Consider the following 22,389-nt stretch of genomic DNA (forward strand, 5'->3'; position numbering starts at 1 on the left):
TCTGAAAAGCTGTTTTTAAAAAGTTCTCTGTTTCTGTAATTCAAGATTTCCAGGGCAGCTTATGGTAACTTACAAAACGTTTCACAACTACAGTAGTACAAGCCCACTGGAGGTCCCTAGTTTGAGCCTATGTAGATGCAGATCAGTTGCTGGAGCCCAAGAACATGGACAGGGTACCTACGGCTCCCTCAATCCCTGCCTATCGTGGCTAGTGAAAAAGGAGCAGGGTTGAGTGGGTGAGTCTAGAGAGTTCTAATGCCCCATTAGGGAGGGTGTTATGCCATCTTGTCGTGAAATTGGAAGTGGTGTGGTCCCTCTTTTTCCCCCCATTACAAAGTTCATGGAAAAAAGTAAAAACGAATACCAAACACAAAGTGTTGACTTCCAAGATAAATACATGTACAGATTAGAAGTCTTGTATTCAGTCATCCACATGACATCAAAAACATGGGAACTCTTTTACAATACAGATTCAGCTCATATAGACTCTACAGATTTAAGATTATTTCTTCATAGTGGCTGCTGTGACTGGGGACAAAAGGGAGATTACTGCACTATTGTTAATAACCTGAGAGCATAGAGTCAAATCCGTCTTTCCTTCTTGTTATCCCCCTCCAATGGTGAATTAAGTGCTCCATAAGGGTATTCCCCGCCCCCGGATTGGAAGCAACTATTTATCTTGCTATCATAAGACCCACTCTTTATGGTTAACACAGTATGGCCGCTCCTGAGAGGGGGACTAGACGACCCTTGGGAACCCTTCCAATTCTACAGCATTTTACACCAGCGACCATGGTGTCCGGCAATGTCTTGAGGAGTCACTGTATTACAGTGGTTCTGCTCTTACCTGCAGCATAATGACCAGAAACTACTGTGGACAGTTGATTGACTCTGGGGTTTGAGCTGTGGGGTCCTACAATGGTCCATTCTATCTCATACGCTATTTAAAATCTACAGTCATACCTCGGGTTGTGAACGTGATCCGTGCAGGAGGCACATTTGCAACCCACAGCACCACGTCTGCGAATGCACGTGACGCGATTCGGCGCTTCTGCACATGCCCGACATCATTTTGTGTTTCTGTGCCCACGCGAGCTCTGAAACCCAGAATTAACCCATTCCGGTACTTCTGGGCTCGGCGCAGTCCGTAACCTGAAAACACGCAACCCAAGGTATAACTGTATATGAAATTAATGTGAGCTGTCACCTGGAAATTTGATAGTCAACAGTACGACACACAGCTCTGTCTCTCCATTCCTTTGTTTTGTACTAACTGCAGTTTCCGGACAGTCTTCAAAAGTCAGTCCTCACTTGTGAACCAGTATAATCTGGAGGTTACCAGAGCATGGGTAAATGTAGTGAGGCTCTCTATTCAGGTTGTGTTGCAGGTGATGTACCAGGCTTAGGTGGTGAAAGACGCGATGCCACTGATGGTTCTTGAGCCACTAGCAAAATTCCTGGATCAATGACAGTCTAATTTGGTGACAGGCAGCTCCTATGTGTTTTGTTTGGGGGCACCAAGTATAGACCTTCCTGTTTACTCATGCTTATTAAACAAATTATGAAATCTTTATTTGAATCTTGGTGGTTTAGTATGACGTGTTTTTTTAATTTCATGCTTTAATTATTTATTTTATGCTGACAGTATTTTTCAGTCAAAACAAAATAAAAAAATTCCTTCCAGTAGCACCTTAAAGACCAACTAAGTTAGTTCTTGGTATGAGCTTTCGTGTGCATGCACACTTCTTCAGATACACACCTAGAAAATTTTGTGTTGTGAAATGACATGCAATACTGAAAATAAGTAGAGAGCATGTATAAAGTTTGTGTTAAAGGTTCCTGAAGGAAGAGGGAAGCTCTGAACAGTCTCCATTCCCAATGCAAATGGCATTGAACATTTAGCAATCCTTTATACACATCTGCTTTCAAATCCAATAAGTCTGTTAAATCAGGGTGGGGGAACAATAACCAATGTACCTCAACAATTTCAAGTTTTCATTTTTTCATGAATAAAGCATAAATCCATCCCTAATACATTTTCTAAAACCTATTCAGTTAGTCATCAGAGTACACACAAAAAGTTCAAGACAGAGTTTGTCAAAACAACTGATGGCAAAGACATCAATTTAAAGCATTCTGGCCATCAGAATACAGCATACTCTTCAAGTGACTAAGACACAAAAACTAAAAGTCCAGCATGAAATTCCCATGTGTTTTCTAAGTGCAAAGCCAGATTAGGCTACAGTATATCAACACTACACCAAAGTGATCCATACCGAAATATGTTGCTATTACTTAAGAAGCTTTGGCACAGTTAATGTTGGAACTGTAATTTCTTTAAAAATGGGCACATAGTTTGGATTTGGCATGGTTGGGCCTTTGTCCAGAGTTTCAATTATGGTCTGCTTCATCTCTCTGCTGGCATCTCCTCGCATTGTCAGTAAAGCTGCAATATGATCATCCCTACCAATGAAAGGAGAACAGCATTAGTACAAAAGCCATTCACGGGAATAATATTGGCAACAGGGAATTCACAGAGTAGAAATTCTACACTAAACACCTGAATACCAACTTATCTTCTAGACACTCTAAATTTTAGAGTGCTTACAGGCCAATTTTTCCAATTATCTTTGTTATGAGAATCCTTCCACAAACCATATTCAAGGCATATATTGTACAATATGGGTCCACAAGCCATCACAATGACCACTGTCTACTCAGCATATCTGCTCAGGCACACTTGGTTCCTTGCTTTCCATCTTTATGTTGTAATTACATTTCTATATTAATCTGTTTAAAGACGTTTCTGTGACTTATAGTTTCCCTCCCACTGCCTTGTTACATGGGTGGTGCTGTGGTCTAAACCACAGAGGCTTGCCAACCAGAAGGTCAGCAGTTCGAATCCCCGTGACGGGGTGAGCTCCCGTTGCTCGGTCCCTGCTCCTGCCTACCTAGCAGTTTGAAAGCACATCAAAGTGCAAGTAGATAAATAGATACCGCTCCGACGGGAAGGTAAATGGCATTTCCGTGCACTGGTCTGGTTTCGCCAGAAGCGGCTTAGTCATGCTGGCCACATGACCCGGAAAAACTGCGGACAAACGTCGGTTCCCTTGCCCAGTAAAGAGAGATGAGCACCGCAACTCCAGTGTCATTCGTGACTGGACTTAATTGTCAGGGGTCCTTTATCTTTTTACCTTTTCACAGCTGGGTGGGACGGATGTACCAGAGTGACCATGTGCTGCACAGCTGCATTATAGATGGGTTTTGCTTCAGTGCTTAGGAGCTGACTGTCACATTTATGTTTGGAAAGCAATTTTATTGTAATTTAAATTGCTTGCAGGTAAACATAGTGGGGCTATGCATTCTTTAGTAGCATGTGATGATTTGAGAAACTATTTTTGAATCATGCAGGAGTGAAGCTCCTGGTTTACTTATGTGTTCTGCTTATACGTAACTTTGCTTCTCAGGGAACTGCCAGAAGGCCCTCGGCGCTGGACCTCAGTGTCCGAGCAGAACGATGGGGGTGGAGACACTCCTTCAGGTATACTGGGCCAAGGCTGTTTAGGGCTTCAAAGGTCAGCACCAACACTTTGAATTGTGCTCAGGAACGTATTGGGAGCCAATGCAGGTCTTTCAAGACCGGTGTTATGTGGTCTTGGCGGCCGCTCCCAGTCACCAATCTAGCTGCTGCATTCTGGATTATCCTGATTCTGCCCACCCCCCACCCCCATGACATATAATTCTTATTATTCAAAAAGTGAACTCCTATTCACATGGAGGAAGCCTAAAAGGCAATTAACTTGGTCTAACTCATTCTTAATCCCTCCCCCAAAAAATCAAATTGCCCCCCTGTGGGCCATGTGCCCCACATTGGGAATCACGGCCTTAAAGTCACAAAGAACTATGGTTGCTCCACTAATCCAATCTCATATGGTTCTATAGGGTTTTAGGACTGAGGGCACATTCCTAAACGCACATTTGCCAAGATTCTGAATGGAGAGATGGAGGAGGGCACTTGTGGAGGAGAACTGCAAGGGTGAGGATGCTCAACTTGATTCAAATAACTGCTAAGGAAGTTGCTTGCCCACAACCCCCAGCCAGGCTTGTTGTTGCTTTTGGAGTTCAGTCTAGGAGATTAAGTGACAGGGGAGGGGCATTTGCAGAAGAAAATCAGTAAGCAGAGGAAGGGTAAAATGTTGCCCGCCCATCCCAACAACTACCCTGCAAATCCCTCCCCACATTAGATGCTGTGGGCTCTGCATTTTCTTCATAATGTGCAGTGTTGCCTCAAGACACCTATTTGCTAAAGCCTACTCCAAATAGCACTAAAAAGAACATATTCTTGTAATTGGGGACTCAGTTGTATGTGTTCAGATACTGACTTTGTATGCTTACCTTTCTTGCATATGTAACTTTAAATTGTGGAATCAAGGGATTGACATAAAACTACATTTCAACAGTTTTTGTCAAACCTTCTTATAATAATAATAATAATAATAATTTTTATTTATGACCTTGAATGGAAGAAAGCATTGTTACAAACTTTAGAAATTACTAGTATTACCTGATATCTGGGTGTTTGCTAACTAAAGTTGAGACTTCTAGGTAAAGTAGTGATGGATCTGTCAACTTAAATACTTCTGCAATAGCTTCAATGACGTCACAAAGTCCTTCTGTTTCCTCTCCAGATCCCTGTTGAACAGTATAAAATGGATAATCATTTTCGGACATCTAATCTCAAATTACCTTTAATATGCAAGGCAGAACATGAGAACAAACTGGCAGAGCAGCAGCAACACCTTGTCATGTTTCTGTTTTTATTGTTTAAAAATGTAGGCCACATTCTAGCACCTGGTAACATGTTGCTCACTTACAGTAAGAGTAAGTGTGTCTAACTGTGCTGGACTGTGGCTACAGTGTTTATTCAACTTGACATTTTCATCAAAACCACTCTAAAAACATTTCAGCAATGCTGCACATGCAGAATTATTGTATGACTAGTATATTTTACTTATGTCACAATAGTTTCTAAACAAATATGTTGTTTGAAGTAGATGGGCTATCATATTCTCACTATATACTTAGTGTTCAGTCAATTTTTAAGTCCTTTTTTGAGAGAGATAGAGGCCGATTCATTTATCTATTTCCACTGAGTGGCTGGTTAACTGACGCTCTTCTGTTCTCCATTCGAGTTGTCTCTTAATTTCCTGGATATGCACTAAGCGACACAATTGAACCGGAGATAAGGTATGATGGCCCAGAAAGGCAAATGGGCGCGACTTGCCCTAACAGGTCAAATAGAGAGGCCTGGCAGACTAAATTTGGCTTGTGGGCCAGAAGTTCCTCACTCCCAATATAAGTGGAGATTATAAATATTTATTTATTTCAACAATTAATATACTGCTTAACATTGCAGTTTCAAAGCAGATGGATTAATGCACTAATTTTATAATAGGTTGTGGGTATGCTAATTTATAGAAGGGACGCAGGTGGCGCTGTGGGTTAAAGCCTCAGCGCCTAGGACTTGCCGATCGAAAGGTCGGCGGTTCGAATCCCTGCGGCGGGGTGCGCTCCCGCTGCTCGGTCCCAGCGCCTGCCAACCTAGCAGTTCGAAAGCACCTCCGGGTGCAAGTAGATAAATAGGGACCGCTTACCAGTGGGAAGGTAAACGGCGTTTCCGTGTGCGGCTCTGGCTCGCCAGATGCGGCTTTGTCACGCTGGCACATGACCCGGAAGTGTCTCCGGACAGCGCTGGCCCCTGGCCTCTTAAGTGAGATGGGCGCACAACCCCAGAGTCTGTCAAGACTGGCCCGTACGGGCAGGGGTACCTTTACCTTTACCTTTATGCTAATTTATAATTATTTCTAAAAAATTCTTCTTTTGACATTGTGGTTTTCTTATACTTACAGCAGTAAGTTTCTTGAACAGAAATCTGAACTGTTCTGCTTCTCTGATCATTCTTTCAGCACCTTCTCTTCTTTCTTCTGCATTCTTGAAAGTAATGCGCTTTAACATAATAGCCTTGATGTACTCTACAACAACTCTACGATGGCACTCAATAGTCATTTTCTGAAAGAAACATTCAAATTATACAACTGGCAACCAGTACGTGTTATGTTAGTCTATAAGAGGAACAAGTATTTCATTTCTGCACTACACTCATTTGAGTAGTAAGAAATTAACACTGAATTAACACTGATCTCTTTCAGCTTCTGCCTTCTGGAAGAAGGTATAGGGTTATAAAGGCCAGGACTCGCCGCCTGAAAAACAGTTTCTACGCTAATGCAATTCTGGTTCTAAACGCAGCATAAGGGGTCTCTGTAGTATAGTGTATTTTAAAATGGGGTTTTAGAGTTTTTTAGGGGTTTTTGAATGTTTTATGTAGTTTTTATGTAGTTTTATGGTAGTTTTATGGTAGTTTTATGTAGTTTTTCAATTTCATTGTTCCGCAAGGGACAATGACAATAAAGATATCGTATTGTATCGTTTTAGTAACACCTATTAGGGGATGGAGCTTGCTGTTAGCTTCATCTGGACTGACCCCAAAATCTGTGGCAGATAAATTGGTGAGCATGTTTATTTCCAGATGACAGCTATGCAGACTAGTAATAGGGAGAAACTGTTCAGTGGGTATGGACTAGTCTGAGAGCAGGGATGAGAAATTTCTCTCAGCTTGAGGGCTGCATTCCCTCATGGGCAACTGCTCAGGAAGGCAGCGTGCCAGGAGTGGGTGGGAGTAGAAGCAAAAGAGAAGAGGAAGAGATGAGTAAACTGATGTTAGTACGTAAGTAAGTAAGTAAATATCTTACAGCATGGTCAACTCAAGCAGGGCTTGCACTGGAGCCAAAAGCATCTCTCCCAAGCATGCCTGCAGCCAGCCTATCCAAGATGGATCTCTTATCTTTCTTCTCCCCATTCTTCTTCCCAGCACACCTTGCTAAAAAGCACTTTTCCTGTCACCTCAAGGGCTCTCAATGGCCCTAGCTTGGGCAGGTCATTTTGCATAGGCTAGCTCAGGAATTTCTCTGCAGCTTTTATTTTTCCCTTTGAATCCCAAATAATCAAAATCCTACCATTTATTAATTTCTAGGGTTTAGATGGGGGGGGGGGGTTGGTCCTCCCAGATCTGTAACAAAACCCAGGCTTCTTCCAAAGATGGTAACCATGGTTTGCCAGTTTTCTAAACTGGGGAACTACAGCTATTCATAATAATTTATTATTTACACCCCGCCCATCTGGCTGGGTTTCCGCAGCCACTCTGGGCGGCTTCCAACAGAATATTAAAATACAATAACCTATTAAACATTAAAGGCTTCCCTAAACAGGGCTGCCTTCAGATGTCTTCTAAATGTCAGGGATAGGAGGCTGTGTATGTGGTCAAACGGATCATTAATATCTCACACAAACCAGACCAGTCAGCTACTTTGCAATAGTTCTCAGAAAGAGAAACTCATTGAAGAATGCAAATTTCAGGAGGAAATTCATTGGAGTTTCCGAACTTTGAAACTGCCAAAAACGTTTGTTTGTTCTCTAAGGTATTTCAGTTTGTACAGGTAGTACTTGTTAAAGAGGAAAATAAATCTGAATAGCATGAGTGGAATGGATCATAGGAATTAACTTTGCATATCCTGCTCATTTACGGACAAGAGATCTTACATTACTACAGAAACAGGTTATTAAGGTATTTTTCATAGTATCTTGCTTTTTATTACTTTACTGTAACTGAATTCAAAGTCAAAATAATAATAAATGCTCAGGAATGGCAAAGCAGTATTTCACCCCATTAGGCTACACTATTTAAGTACCCATCTTAGATAAAACTTTGCAAATTCTGTACCTTCTTACAGGGCTTCTTTATTCTTGCAAAATCATTGAAATAATCCTCCACCGTTACACAAATTGTATCTACTGCATTGGATCCTGCCAGCCATTTCCTTGTCATCAGTTCACTGAGATGTGGCTAAAAGAAAAGTGGTGCAAACAAAGGGAAAATTAGATCGAATCACTTTTGGACAACATCCTTCAACTTTAGATCTATCATTGTACATCCCAGCGCTGTTCTAGAAAACTTGAATGTGTTAATGTTTTACCTATTAAGTAGCTGCAAAGATGGATCTCAGCAGCCATATCTGGGCATTTCTGTCTGTTTGCTACTCTAGATAGACACAGATACTATTCAACAATTTTAAAAAGAGGATGCCAAATGAAATAAAAGTTAACCTCTAAATCCATGAAGACTTCATCAAGCAGGCTTGCACATCCTTCCTTGGCAACATCATCCAGAACTGCATCAATGCATGCATGACTGCTTGTCATAAGCTCTTCCATCACAGGAGTTAAGTATTTCTTTTTCAAACTGATGATAGATTCCCTTTGACAAACAAGACAAGATCCTTCAGCATCCCAATACAAGAGCCAGTACAAGAGCCAGTTCAACCAATCAGTTAAGGTAATATGTTGTGATATCATAAGAGGCTACAACAAAGCCCTGATAACTTAAATACAATTGCTTGAGAATTAATAATAGTTCCTCTTGCCCGATATTACCAATTGAGAAAAATGACTGTGCAAACACACCTAGAGTGACATACACGTTTGGAGAACCAATAACTGGCTTAGGCCAGTGGTTTCCAAAATGTGTTACATGGAACCTCAAGATTCCTTGGACACTGACTGATGGCTCCTTACCAAGAAAACAAGTAACAGTGGGCAAATGTCTTTGCCTACCACCAGCAATCCTTCCCCTGCAATTTGAAGGTATATGAAGTCCATTCTAGAGCAGCGGTTCTCAGAACTTTTGCTATGACTGAACCCTTCACTTTAAACAAAACTTCACTGGAACCCATGAAATAAAATATTTTAAAATGGGGGAAGGAGTTGATTATTAGGAGAGCGAAGAAAGGAGAGCCAGCCAGAGCAGCAACTTTTAAAAGAAAATGTTCCTGTCAAACCTCCATTCTCTCATTTTGCTTGTCATCCTTAAAGCTTTCACTCTTATCAGAGTGTTTTCTTATCTCTTCGCAGCTATAAAGGAGCAGCATACTTAACCCTTGCTGCTCCTATGGAATCTTTTTATTGGATTGGAAATTTGGCCTAGTTGTAGACCTCATCCGATAAGATCATCCATGCCAAGTTTCAAATTATTAGCTCAACAACCGCCATTTTTATAAGCTACATTTTTTTCAAGGTTATAATGGTGGGATGTTGTTTTTGCTACTTGCCCTAACTATGGAGCACCCCCATAAAATAAGATATAGAGTACGTTCTTCTTATATGGCACAGGCCCAACTTCCTTCCAGCTTTACAGTTTGCATGGCAGATGTAAGTAACAGTGAATCAGATGCGGGCTCAACCATCTAGTCATAACCTGCCACCCTGCTTCAGACAGGCTATCCACTTTTTGTTTAGTGTATAAAGGGCCAAATAAGTTTATTCATTTATACTTTAATCTTTCTGCATAAAGAAAACAAAACTAAAACTGCAAAGATTTGAATAAAGAGTTGCAAACTTCAGGGACCCGGGAAGAGTTTTATTTTTATCATGTAGACCAGCTAATAGTTGGATCTTTCCTATTCAAGATCTACCTCACTGAAACATGCAGACTACATTTTCAAGAGCTGTCCTCAAATAGAAATAGTATGTCTCTTTTTTAAAGCAGCAAAACTGCATTTGCCACACAAATCATAGCGCAACCTCAGTGCAGAACTTACTTAAAGGTCTGGCAATTGTTGATGATGGCAACCATGTACTGAACATAGCACAGATGGTACTGACGATTTCTTAGATGCTCTTCTTTATATAAATTTGCTTCCTCTTTGTACCTGTGCAAGGGAGAATGCGGCAAAACCCAAGAATGGAAAAAGAGAAACAATTCAGCTCCTGGCCTGCAGAAGGGAAGTAGTGCCACTTCTCTTTTACAATGAACCACCAAGTATTTGTTTATTTCAATATTTGTATACAGCCTTTCAAGGGGAAAAATTGCCCAAGGCAGCTCACATAAAACAAAACATACAGCAACCATTTAACAAATATATAAAACAATTACACCAATATGGCAGCTGATAAAAATAAGAGAGCCAAGCACACACCATCCTAATTAAACTGGACTGAAATAAAAATGCCTTAAGGTCTATTTTTTAAAAAAAGGGTTTAAAAACTGTTAGAGCCAAACACACATATATATATACCTAGTGTGGAATTCCACAGAACTGGACCCACTACAAAAAGGCCCCTATCTCTAGTGCCTGCTAATTTGGAATGAAGTAAAAAAAAAACAAAAACGTAACCTGATAGATCTTGAAGTCAGGCAGGGTAGCAGAGCTTCTGAAGCTAATCTTTTAGGTCTGGACAGGCCAATATGGGTGCATGCAGCCCATCAAATAATCTGGTCTTAAACCATTTGGGCCTTTAGTGTCATCATCAGCACTTTAAAATTTGGTTTAGAGACACAAAGGGCTGCTTTGCACATCATACCAGGTCTAATCATTGCTTAGCAAGACTTCATTAGTGCTCCTGGAAAGCAGCTCACAGCTGCTTTGCTCTTTCCGGATTCTCTTTGCTTCTGTTCTGCACTGAAGTCAGTCAAGGTTTGGCTCAGTGTGTTGTCTGAACCTTGGTTGCAGCTTGTGCTTAATGGGGGAGTTTACCTGCTTGATGCCCTGGTTCAGACATCATGCTAAACCAAAGCTTAGCCAGGCTCAGCATGTTGTAGCAGCAAAAAGGACAAGGGAGCAGCAAAGCAGTTGTGAGTTCCTCTCTGGGAAACTCTTAGCATGAGCTGTGAGCTGCTCAATGACTGTGTGCTGCTAAATAATTCGTATCTGGAAGCACCCTGTGACCAAAGCACATATGAATGGTACAAAGCTTTCATTTTTGGTCACAAGGGGGAGCAGGAAGCTAAACACTATTTCCTCATGTCTTACTTTTAAGGAACAGCGTAGCTGAGGGGAGCAACAGACAGGGGGTTCTAGTTGCTAGGTAGTCTATGTGCAGAGAAAACATCCCTCCCAAGTAATAGAGAAACAGTGACTGAAAGCTAACATTTAATTTTACCTGCTGAGGAATGAACTCATTTGTTGAAGGCACAAATAGAGTACCTTTATTTTCAAATCTTCACTTATCTGTGTAGCTACTTGAAGATTCTGTTCAAACATCTAAAAACACAAACCAGTAAGGCAATATTGCAGTTAATAAGAATGCAGCAGTCTGCTAGTAAGCCTGCTCCTTTTGCAGACTGAAGCCATGAGGCAAATCCTATGAGCTTATGCCCATAGAACAACACATTTTGCCCCAAGCCCCAGTCATGGCACTGTACAACGAGCACATCTATTAACTTATTCTGCCCATAGTCATGGGCATTTTGAAGATGCCACATAGATGTCAGCCATAGCCCTACACTTTTGTTGCTACACTAGAGTTTATGTGGTGGCAGAGCAGATCCAAAATGTACAAGTCCAATGTGACCAAATGTAGTGGTGAGCCCTGGGAAGGGAGTCCATGCCTTTAAATAATTAAGTGCCAAATTATAGGTTTTAATAATATTTCAACCTCACTTGTTTAATGTTTACCCAGAAGTAACTTCCACTGTGTTCAATGGGGCTTACTCATTGTAAAGTGTGCATAGGATTGCAGCTTTAAGTGGCCAACTGAAATAAATTTAATCTACAAAACAAACACAAAGCAGAATAGCATGCACTCATCAATCATTTTATTCATTTCCCCATTTTCAGAGCTTTGCCCCTTCCTCCTGCCCCAATCAGTATACTGAAGCCAATTGCTTATACCTGGAACACAATAGCAGGGAGTGTAGTCTGATAGTATCCATCTTGATCTGCTTCTGGCTCATTTTCTTTTAGCCAGTCTTTTTTATCTGTCTCCAGAGCTTTTCTTAGCCAGCCAATGATGTTGGACTACAGGAAGATTAAAATTCAAAAGAAAGGCAAATATATTGAATCTGGATACTAAATTAAAATGGCCCATGCACTTCACTAATGCCCATGAAGCAGAACTCAGTTTTGCCTGCCGCCACTCAACCCATATTAGGAAAGTTTCTAGTGGAATGAAAATTGTTTGCCAAGGACACAAATTGCAAGTTGTACAACTGATTTGCAAACATGCACGGTAAAATCTGAATTGTGCAGGGTTGGAATGAGAGAACAGTCAAGTAAGAATAATGAATATTCCAACCCCATATGAAGGAGTGAGCAAAATTACTGTTATTGCTTACTGTAAGAGTTGACATATATGTGCTAAGAAGCTCATCCACCACTTCCTGAGAAAGCAATGGCTGCAGGGTATTCACATCCACCTCTGGTGCAAGTTCTGGATTTCCCATCATCTCTATGCTGAATTGGAGAGAACAGACAGAATCCATGTGCAACTGCAATAAATTATTATTATCCCCCCCCCCCCCCAGTTAGATGCCTAACATAGAAATCTTCATGTCGCTGCAAAGTTTTTATTCTGGCAAGATTCTGGCAACTCTCTTTCCTCATGGGTAATAATCAAGGAGTAGAATCTATAGAACATGTCCTTCTGTTTTATAAATTTTATGCTGGAATTGGGCAGCACATGGTTGGCCCTTCACTGACCTAACTACTGGAAAAGCCAGTTCAATTTTATATTAAATATCAGATAGAAGATAAAACCCGAAATTTCTGTCAGTGTCGGTGAGAAGAAGAGAACTCATCATCTGAAACTGGAAGGACCATCTTCAGGAACTAACTAAGGATTACTGTAGCTCAACATAATCGTTTTCATGTTTCACTTTTGAATCTGTTTTGCTCAGTTATTCTGGCGTACCTTTGATCTGCTCATTGTAATTAATTGATTGATTAGTATTGGGCTATATGGACCAGAGTTCAATCCTGCTATAAAGAGGCTTAATGTATAATAATAGCTTGTGGCTCAGCAGTATATACAAATATAATCCACCTTTCCACCTCTGTATGCATCTATCTAAAACCATGTGTTCTTTCATTTATGTTTACTTGCTACTACACCCAAAAGACAGTACCCTTACCTTTTGTAAGTATTTAAAACCCATGTCAAAAGGCTAACAATTTCATTTGCTTCCAGATCTTCAGAAGCCAGGTCCTGCATGCGTAAAGACAGTGCCTGATGGTACATGCTTAGTAATTTTTTGAAAATTTCATAGTGTGGGGGGAAACATTGATCCAAAAGGTTCTTAGCTACCAGCAGATCATCAAGGACATATTTGCGAATTATTTCCAGATGACGGACAAGCCACATTTTGTCAGATTCTCGGGTGTCTGCTTGAGTGCCTTCAATCCTGGTGGTGACTGTTCGATCCAATACATTGAACATCTTCTCCTTCCATTTTTTAGGTCTGCCAGGGGGGATAAATCCAGTTTGCTTTTTCCTGTCTAGCATGCGCCTGTCTATTTTCTCTTCCCTCTCAATTATTCTGACAACTGAAACCAGCAAGGTGGGATCTCGGCGGACAGTGACTAGAGACCTCTGAATGACCATCCAGAGTTGCTTGGCCAGCTCTTCAGAAAGTTTTTGCATATCTCCAAAATAGTTGTCAATGAGGTTCATATCACGGGTGTTCTTGCTGTCCATACGATATTGTTCATACATCAGATCATCTCGAGAGCACTCCAAGTCCATTAGCTTTCGGTGGGCTTGCAGTAATTCCCCCTGATCAATCAAGTCTTGTGTCTCCTGTACTATCTCTGGCACTGAAAAGCAAAATCAGAAAGAAATGTAATCACATTATGTCACACAAACCTGGTTTCAGAACCATAAAGGTCCAGTCATGACCGACTCTGGGGTTGCGGCGCTCCTCTCGCTTTATTGGCCGAGGGAGCCGGCGTACAGCTTCCGGGTCATGTGGCCAGCATAACTAAGCTGCTTCTGGTGAACCAAAGCAGCACACGGAAACGCCGTTTACCTTCCCGCCAGAGCGGTATCTATTTATCTACTTGCACTTTGACGTGCTTTCAAACTGCTAGGTTGGCAGGAGCAGGGACCGAGCAACAGGAGCTCACCCCGTGGCGGGGATTCGAACCGCTGACCTTCTGATCGGCAAATCCTAGGCTCTGTGGTTTAACCCACAGCGCCACCCACATCGATAGCTGCATGAAAAATGGCAGGTTCAAGCAGATTTTAATAGTACCTCTGAAAATGCCACTATAGCATTACATTTCTATTCTACCCACAGAGTGAGGCCACTCATTGTAGACTCATACCTGAGAAGATATTTTTGAGGTTCTCTACAGCAGCTGCTAATTGGCTGTGCTGAACTACAGCATCTTTAACATCCTTGAGGCTTTCTATGGTGTTTATACTTTGCCGCCAGTCTTTATTGACATCAATCAAAGAACGCTGAATATCTTTTACATCATTCAGTGCATTGTGCAGTTGGCTTAAGCCAGTTCGGACGCCATCTAGCTGTGACTGGATTGCTGCCTGAAAAGAAAAACTTAAAATTAAATTACTACATTAGTTAAGAACCTATCTGTTGTGGGATGAAGGAAACACAGATAGTGACATACAAGGGAGCCAACTTGAATGAACTAATTTTAAAATAGTTAGAAGTAGAGAAGGGAGTGGGGGAATGCCAAATTCCATAGTGGTAGTTTTGGTTCGTTTGCTATTCCAAAAACAAAAAAGGACCTGTGAAATCTTAAAGAATAATATATTTGGAAGATAAGGTTTCATGAACTAGAGCCCAAATGCATCTGATGAAGTGGGCTCTGGTTGATGAAACATTAGGCCTCAATACACTTCTTTAGCTGCAATCCTTTATTGTACCCAATAACCTGCGAGTAAGCTCTGTGGAACTCAGTGGGACTTACTTCTGAGTAGACATTATAGGATTGTGTGGTTAAGTCATTAAGTGCCACAGGAGTGTTGCTTTCCTCCAATGGTAAATCAGATGTTCCTCACTTCAGAAACGAAGATCAACACAGTGAAGGGGAAAAGAGGGGACACTATAGTTCTAGCACTATAGTTCTACACATAAAAACTTTACAAAGATAACCTAGACTATTACATCCTCAGCTGCAATACAGGGTTAGGACTGAGGTTTCATACCTTCAGTCTAGCTTCCACTGAAGCCTTCTTCCGTGCTTCCCTCCGGCGATATTGTTCCACTTTATCCAGCTGATCTGGCCGCTGCAGCATCCCAGCAACTCTCTGCACAGCTGTTGCAACTGCCTCTCGGCCAGTCTCCTCCATCGTGGAGCAAAGTCTTAAAAGGAAGATGTGTTTCTATATCAAGGGACACTAAAGAAACAGGGCAATTAAATATTTAGAGACTTTACACATCTTTTATAAAAAGCAATGGACCCAACACAGCTGCCAGTGACAAAGACAAGTTAAGCAAATAAGAACACATGAACCTTGACAGCTGCATAGGTACCGTACTTTTCGCCCCATAGGACGCACCGCCCTATAGGATGCACCTAGGTTTTTTTGGGGGGGGGGAATAAAGAAAAAAAATTATTTCCCCCCCAGGCAAGTTGCGCGGAGCCCGGGAAAGCAGGCGGCTCTGCGCGACCTTCCGGAGCCCGGCGCCAAACCGCGCCGGCCTCTGGAGGGTCGCGCAGAGCTGCATGGAGCCTGGCAGGGCAGGCAGCTCTGCATGACCCTCCAGAGGCCGGCGCGGCTTGGTGCGGGGCTCCGGAGGGCTGCGCAGAGCTTCCTGAAGCCTGGAGAGCGAGAGCCTCTCGCTCTCCAGGCTTCAGCGAAAGCCTGTATTCGCCCCATAGGATGCACCCACATTTCCCCTTCATTTTTGGAGGGGGGAAAGTGCGTCCTATAGGGCAAAAAATACGGTAAATGCTTGCAACACAACAGTGAAAGAGACAGGCAGTTTAATTGCTCCATTTTATATCTACTTCTTCATCTTCACAGGCTCATGTGGGAAAATGGTTGTTTGCACATAAGAGCATGGGCGAAAGTTTATTATTGCAAGGTGAAATCACCTTGCAATAATAAACTTTCGCCCATGCTCTTATGTGCAAACAACCATTTTCCCACAGGCTCATACTGACAGAATTTTTTTTCTGATATCAGATAAGCCATGTGAGGTTGAGTATCCATTCACTGTGGGTTTCCTTATTGATAACTTTGGAACTCCCCAACGTGGCCATCAGATTCTGCTGGACTACAATTCCCAGCACTCCCTGCTGCAAGCACACACTGCTCAGCATCCTGGGAAGTGCAGTCCAGCCAGGGCTGGGGTATGTGTGTCTCCACACTCACACAATAGCAAACAGCCACTGCCAGAGACAGACCCTGCACAGGGCAGCAGGACTCTCAGCACAGCATGCATGAAAGCTCGTGAGGAGGGGAGGGGAAAAGCCCAATTCAGGGGGCAAGGAGGATTGATGACCACAAAACAACTTGGAAGGACATCAGAATGGAGGGAAAGTCAAAAGAGTAAGAAAGCAAACTAATGCTTAACATACTGAAATTTACAAGCTTAAGCACATTTGACTCTACATAAAATCAGGCTGTAATGATTTCAAATGCTTCAAATGTGGCAGTACCTGCATTCCTGTTGTTCTGATATAATAATATATTTAATAGTAATATATTTCTTTCTAGCATACAAAATAATTTTACTGTATGGGATTTCAGCAGTTTGATGTCTTGTTATTATAATACTAAAAATGGGGGAAATAAGCAATATTAAAATGCTTCAAAATCTTTGTGTAGTATGAAAAAGGAAAGACAACACAGCACATCTGCAGTTGGGGCAAGGAGGAATAAGCCTAGCTTCTTCCCAGCTTCACAACTGAAATGACAGGTGCGCATGCCAGCAAATAAACACCCAACGATGCCATCAGCTGCTCACCCATGCTTCAGATGAGCTATACACCTTTTTTCTTTCACATGAAGCCTATCATACATTTTATAAACATTATAAAAATGTTAGCATGTGCAACATTTCACTCCTAAAAGATGAACTGGTGAAGCCATGGGAGGTAGAGAAGGTAATTAATACTTTTCTGCATAGCCAAATTCTCCCTACACCATGTGTTGCTCATTCCTCTCTCATGCTCTATGAAATGTACTTAAGCCTGCATGCCTTGTTCAAACTTGCAGGAGTGGTTTTCTTCAGAGCTCAGGTCTACAATATAAATATACTACATTCAATCCAGAATGGCCCCACTACTCTTAGACTGTTGTGCCTGTTTTCACCAAAGATACACTACCTTCATTGTATCTTGGGTTTTTCCCGCAGGAGAGGACATACTATGCAGACAACCGGGGAATAAAGCAGACAGCAGAAATTGACTGCAGCCTGCTTCCCACATGAAGCGTTTCATATATGGATTTACTACTTCTGTGCAGAAATTGGATAGCATCATGTAGTGTGTAGACCATTTTGCTGTGAGCATGCATACAGCACCACAGGCAGCAAAGTAAAACCTATTTTTCTCCTGTGGGTGTTACACACAGCTTCCTTAAAAAAAAAAAAGTGGGAAGTCATTAGTAACTATGCATGTCCTATATATGATAGTATGGTTGCAGGTGGAGCTGTGGTGTAAACCACTGAGTCACTTTATTTTGCCGATCAGAAGGTTGGTGGTTCAAATCTGCACAAAGGGGTGAGCTCCCATTGCTCTGCCCCAGCTCCTGTCAACCTAGCAGTTTGAATAATAATAATTTATTTACACCCCACCCATCTGGCTGGGTTTCCCCAGCCACTCTGGGCAGCTTCCAACAAAATATTAAATATTAAAATACAATAGTCCGTCAAACATTAAAAGCTTCCCTAAACAGGGCTGCCTTCAGATGTCTTCTTAAAGTCTGGTACTTGTTTTTCTCTTTGACATCTGGTGGGTGGGCGTTCCACAGGGCAGGTGCCACTACCGAGAAGGCCCTCTGCTTGGTTCCCTGTAACTTGGCTTCTCGCAGCGAGGGAACCGCCAAAAGGCCCTCAGCGCTGGACCTCAGTGTCTGGACAGAAAGCACACCAGTGCAAGTAGATAAATAGGTACTGCTGCAGCGGGAAAGTAAAGAGCATTTCCGTATGCTTTGGTTTCTCTCAGTGCTCATTGTGCCGGAAATGGTTTAGTCATGCTGGCCACATCACCTAGAAAGTTGTCTGTGGACAAACACCAGCTCCCTCGGCCTAAAACTAGATGAGTGTCACACCCCATGGTTGCCTTTGGCTGGACTTAACCGTCCAGGGGTCCTTTAATTTTTTTTCAGCTTTTAGGTAAAGGTAAAGGGACCCCTGACCATTAGGTCCAGTTATGGCCGACTCTGGCGTTGCAGCGCTCATCTTCCTTTATTGGCCGAGAGAGCCGGAGTACAGCTTCCGGGTCATGTGGCCAACATGACTAAGCCGCTTCTGGCGAACCAGAGCAGCGCACGGAAACGCCGTTTACCTTCCCGGCAGAGTAGTACCTATTTATCTACTTGCACTTTCATGTGCTTTCGAACTGCTAGGTTGGCAGGAGCAGGGACCGAGCAACAGGTGCTCACCCCGTCGCGGGGATTCGAACCGCCAACCTTCTGATCAGCAAGTCCTAGGCTCTGTGGTTTAACCCACAACGCCACCCGCGTCCCTTTACCTACATATAATAAAGCCCTACATTGTAAAATATTGGTATTTATTTTATTTAAAATTATATACTGCTTGATTGTAGAAAAACCTACAAAAAAGAGAAAAATAAAATCGCTTTAAAAATTCACAACCATTATTGAGAAAACATACCAAAAAGTGAAAACCCCAATAACACTCATACAAACTTTATAAACATCTGAGTAAGGCTTGTCTAAAAAAGAATGTCTTCCAGCAGGCGCTGGAAATAATGCACTCAAGACACCTGCCTAATATCAATAAGCAGGGAGTTGCAAAGTGTCAGTGCTGCTTGCTTCCCTACATAATCTAGCAGCTAAGAGACAAAACACATACACACCACCAAGGGGGGAACCACCCCCCCTTTGACGAACCTGGAATAGAATTGCCTAAAAATTATTCACCTGCATGCATGTAAGGTGTTTTCCCACCCAGACTGTTACAACCCTAGATATATGAGGATATATACTTGTATCAGCTTGCTTTGTTTATGCTTTCTTCTATAGAACGAAACCAGACAATCGTAAGGAGTTTCACTGAACAGTGCCGTTTCAAGTTATCAGTCCATCTTTTATCTGGATTCCAAATTTGCATTTATTTTTTCACCAAGAAAGTATATGGGCATAATTTAAAGGTAAAGGTACCCCTGCCCGTACGGGCCAGTCTTGACAGACTCTGGGGTTGTGCGCCCATCTCACTCAAGAGGCCGGGGGCCAGCGCTGTCCAGAGACACTTCCGGGTCACGTGGCCAGCGTGACATCGCTGCTCTGGCGAGCCAGAGCCGCACACGGAAACGCCGTTTACCTTCCCGCCGGTAAGCGGTCCCTATTTATCTACTTGCACCTGGGGGTGCTTTCGAACTGCTAGGTTGGCAGGTGCTGGGACCGAGCAGTGGGAGCGCACCCCGCCGCAGGGATTCGAACCGCCGACCCTTCGATCGGCAAGCCCTAGGCGCTGAGGCTTTTACCCACAGCGCCACCCGCGTCCCTGTATGGGCATAATTGTACCAATGTAAATTATGGGCATAATTTAAAAGGTAAAGGTACCCCTGCCCGTACGGGCCAGTCTTGACAGACTCTGGGGTTGTGCGCCCATCTCACTCAAGAGGCCAGGGGCCAGCGCTGTCCGGAGACACTTCCGGGTCACGTGGCCAGCGTGACATCGCTGCTCTGGCGAGCCAGCGCAGCACACGGAAACGCCGTTTACCTTCCCGCTGGTAAGCGGTCCCTATTTATCTACTTGCACCCGGAGGTGCTTTCGAACTGCTAGGTTGGCAGGCGCTGGGACCGAGCAGCGGGAGCGCACCCCGCCGCAGGGATTCGAACCGCCGACCTTTCGATCGGCAAGCCCTAGGCTCTGAGGCTTTTACCCACAGCGCCACCCGCGTCCCTGTATGGGCATAATTGTACCAATGTAAATTATGGGCATAATTTACATTGGTACAATTATTTCAAATGCGTTTTCTTTCTTCTCCCACTTGGTTTTAATTTACCTATGCGTTGGGTGTTTTTTAGTCTGTTTGTTTGGTTTGAAGTATGATTATTTTAAATGCATTTTCTCCCCCCCCCCCCCTCCACCTACTTGGTTGCAATAGTATATAATGTACGAGGGAAGGGCTGGTCTGTTTGGTTGGTTTGCGAGGCGCTTGGGGTTGGCGTGGGCAAGACTAACGAATTCTTAATAATAATAATAATAGCAGCCGTCCGTTCCCCACAAAACGCCAGAACTCGGAACTAGCCCACCTACCAGTTATTCCCGAGAGGAGCTGCGCCTTCCTCTTCCTCAGGACCGGAGGCGGGCGAGCACGTCCCTCTCACCTGGGCAGACGCAGCTGCTTCTATCTTCCCGGAAGCTTCTGACAGACAGGCCTGAAGTGCGCCTGCGCCACATTGCATCAACACTATAGAAGCCCCGCCCCCGACAGGACTAAGGCGCGCAACACGCGTGCGCAGTGTCGGCCGGCTCGCGGGGGGGGCCCCTGAGAACTGCGCGTGCGCAAAAGGTTAACCGCGACCGTTGCCAAAGGCTTCTTTTTTCATTTTTTTAAAAAAATAATATTTATTCAAATTTTAAAGGTTACAAAAAGAGACAAAAAAAGAAAACAAAACAATACAGCCAAGAAAAAGTAAAAAAGCAAAAACAGATTAAAAAATTAAAAAAAATAAAAATACATACAATCAAAAAGAAAAAGAAACAAGTCAAACCTTTACATATTTTTCTTTCTTTAACTTATTTCCTTGACCTCTTCGGACTTCCCCTCTTTGTATTCTAGTTCAGATAGGTCTTTCAGCAAATACTTCATCTTTGTTTTTATCCTAATAATCCATCTTAGTATACTATAATTTTTCATTCTCTCTTTCACCAATTGTCCATCCATTTTTACTTTATTTAATCTTATTTCTCATTAAAACTAATATATTTGAACTTATTCTCTTAAAACGTTTCCCCTAGGGTCATGAAGATTTCGTTCCACGATTTTTCCATCTCTCATTATTTTTTTTTTTAAAAATAAATAAATAAATAAATAAATAAATAAATAAATAAGGCTTCTTTTTTTCAGCCGTTGGCCCCGCCTTCCTTCTTTCAGGTGTCAGTTAAAAAAAGAGAAAGGCGTGGCGGGGGTGGAATGAGGCGCCCAAAATAAGAATAAATCTGCTCCGCCCTGATTCCTTTGGGGCAGTAAGCAGCAAGTGCTGCCACCTGCAAGGCTCCGAGCCGCTTCTCACTTCAAGGAAAGGAATGCTCGTTGGTCCCACCCTGACTCTGTAGAAAGAAATGAAATAAAAGCAATAAATCCGCGTCGCCCTAATAGGTCGCTTGGCAGGTCGTGGCAACAGGCAGCGCCGAGCCTCGCGTTCGCCAAGCCTCGCTGCCAACGGGCCCTTGAAGGCATCTCTGCTTCGTGGTCTACTAGAACATGGCAGCAGCGCCGTGTTTCCAATGCGCAGCCTGGAGGCGAGCCAATCCGCCTGGAGTTAAAAGAGATTTAAGGCCCAGACGCAGGTGGCGCTGTGGGTTAAAGCCTCAGCGCCTAGGACTTGCCGATCGAAAGGTCGGCGGTTCGAATCCCTGCGGCGGGGTGCGCTCCCGCTGCTCGGTCCCAGCGCCTGCCAACCTAGCAGTTCGAAAGCACCTCCGGGTGCAAGTAGATAAATAGGGACCGCTTACCAGCGGGAAGGTAAACGGCGTTTCCGTGTGCGGCTCTGGCTCGCCAGATGCAGCTTTGTCACGCTGGCCACGTGACCCGGAAGTGTCTCCGGACAGCGCTGGCCCCTGGCCTCTTAAGTGAGATGGGCGCACAACCCCAGAGTCTGTCAAGACTGGCCCGTACGGGCAGGGGTACCTTTACCTTTACCTTTAAGGCCCAGCACAGCCGCGACAGGCGAAGGCAGCAGTGGCGTAGCATGGGGGGTGCAGGGGGGGCCAGCCGCACCGGGCGCAACATCTGGGGGTTAGGGTTAGGGGGCGCAAATCCACGGGTTAGGGGGCGCAAATTACTTGCCTTGCCCCGGGTGCTGACAACCCACGCTATGCCACTGGAAGGCAGCCCAGCTCTCTGTCTCTTCGGAGCTTCAGGCCAGTGGCGTAGCGTGGGGGGTGCAGGGGGGGCCGGCCTCACCAGGCGCAACATCTGGGGGTTAGGGTTAGGGGGCGCAAATCCATGGGTTAGGGGGCGCAAATTACTTGCCTTGCCCCGGGTGCTGACAACCCACGCTACGCCACTGCTTCAGGCCGAAAAAAAGAAAAGGGGAAAAGAAAACCGCCCTCAGAGAAGGATCAGTCATGTTCTAGGAATGGGCGCAAGTGGACGCAGAGAAGAGCAG

General features: G+C 43.5%; 1 protein-coding gene across 3 annotated transcripts; it reads right to left on the reverse strand.

Annotated features, from left to right (window-relative positions):
• Positions 1 to 1,980: 1,980 nt before the first annotated feature.
• EXOC3 (exocyst complex component 3) lies at positions 1,981 to 20,443 on the reverse strand. 3 transcript variants are annotated; one of them, XM_079949534.1, is made up of 13 exons: positions 20,383 to 20,443; positions 15,061 to 15,252; positions 14,214 to 14,433; positions 13,022 to 13,703; positions 12,227 to 12,344; positions 11,784 to 11,909; positions 11,053 to 11,153; positions 9,711 to 9,821; positions 8,221 to 8,371; positions 7,838 to 7,960; positions 5,908 to 6,069; positions 4,565 to 4,692; positions 1,981 to 2,463 (listed from the first exon to the last, which is right to left on the reverse strand). In XM_079949534.1, the coding sequence occupies exons 2-13, from the start codon at positions 15,202 to 15,204 to the stop codon at positions 2,292 to 2,294; spliced, it is 2,238 nt and encodes a 745-aa protein (XP_079805660.1). In that variant the 5' UTR covers positions 15,205 to 15,252; positions 20,383 to 20,443; the 3' UTR covers positions 1,981 to 2,291. The 3 variants fall into 3 exon arrangements, with proteins under 3 accessions (XP_079805660.1, XP_079805659.1, XP_079805661.1); XM_079949533.1 differs by having other exon boundaries at positions 20,312 to 20,436; XM_079949535.1 differs by having other exon boundaries at positions 15,061 to 15,217; positions 20,312 to 20,410.
• Between the last annotated feature and the right edge of the window lie 1,946 nt (positions 20,444 to 22,389).

Source organism: Podarcis cretensis (genome assembly GCF_951804945.1).
Source record: "Podarcis cretensis genome assembly, chromosome: 13".
Taxonomy (NCBI): domain Eukaryota; kingdom Metazoa; phylum Chordata; class Lepidosauria; order Squamata; family Lacertidae; genus Podarcis; species Podarcis cretensis.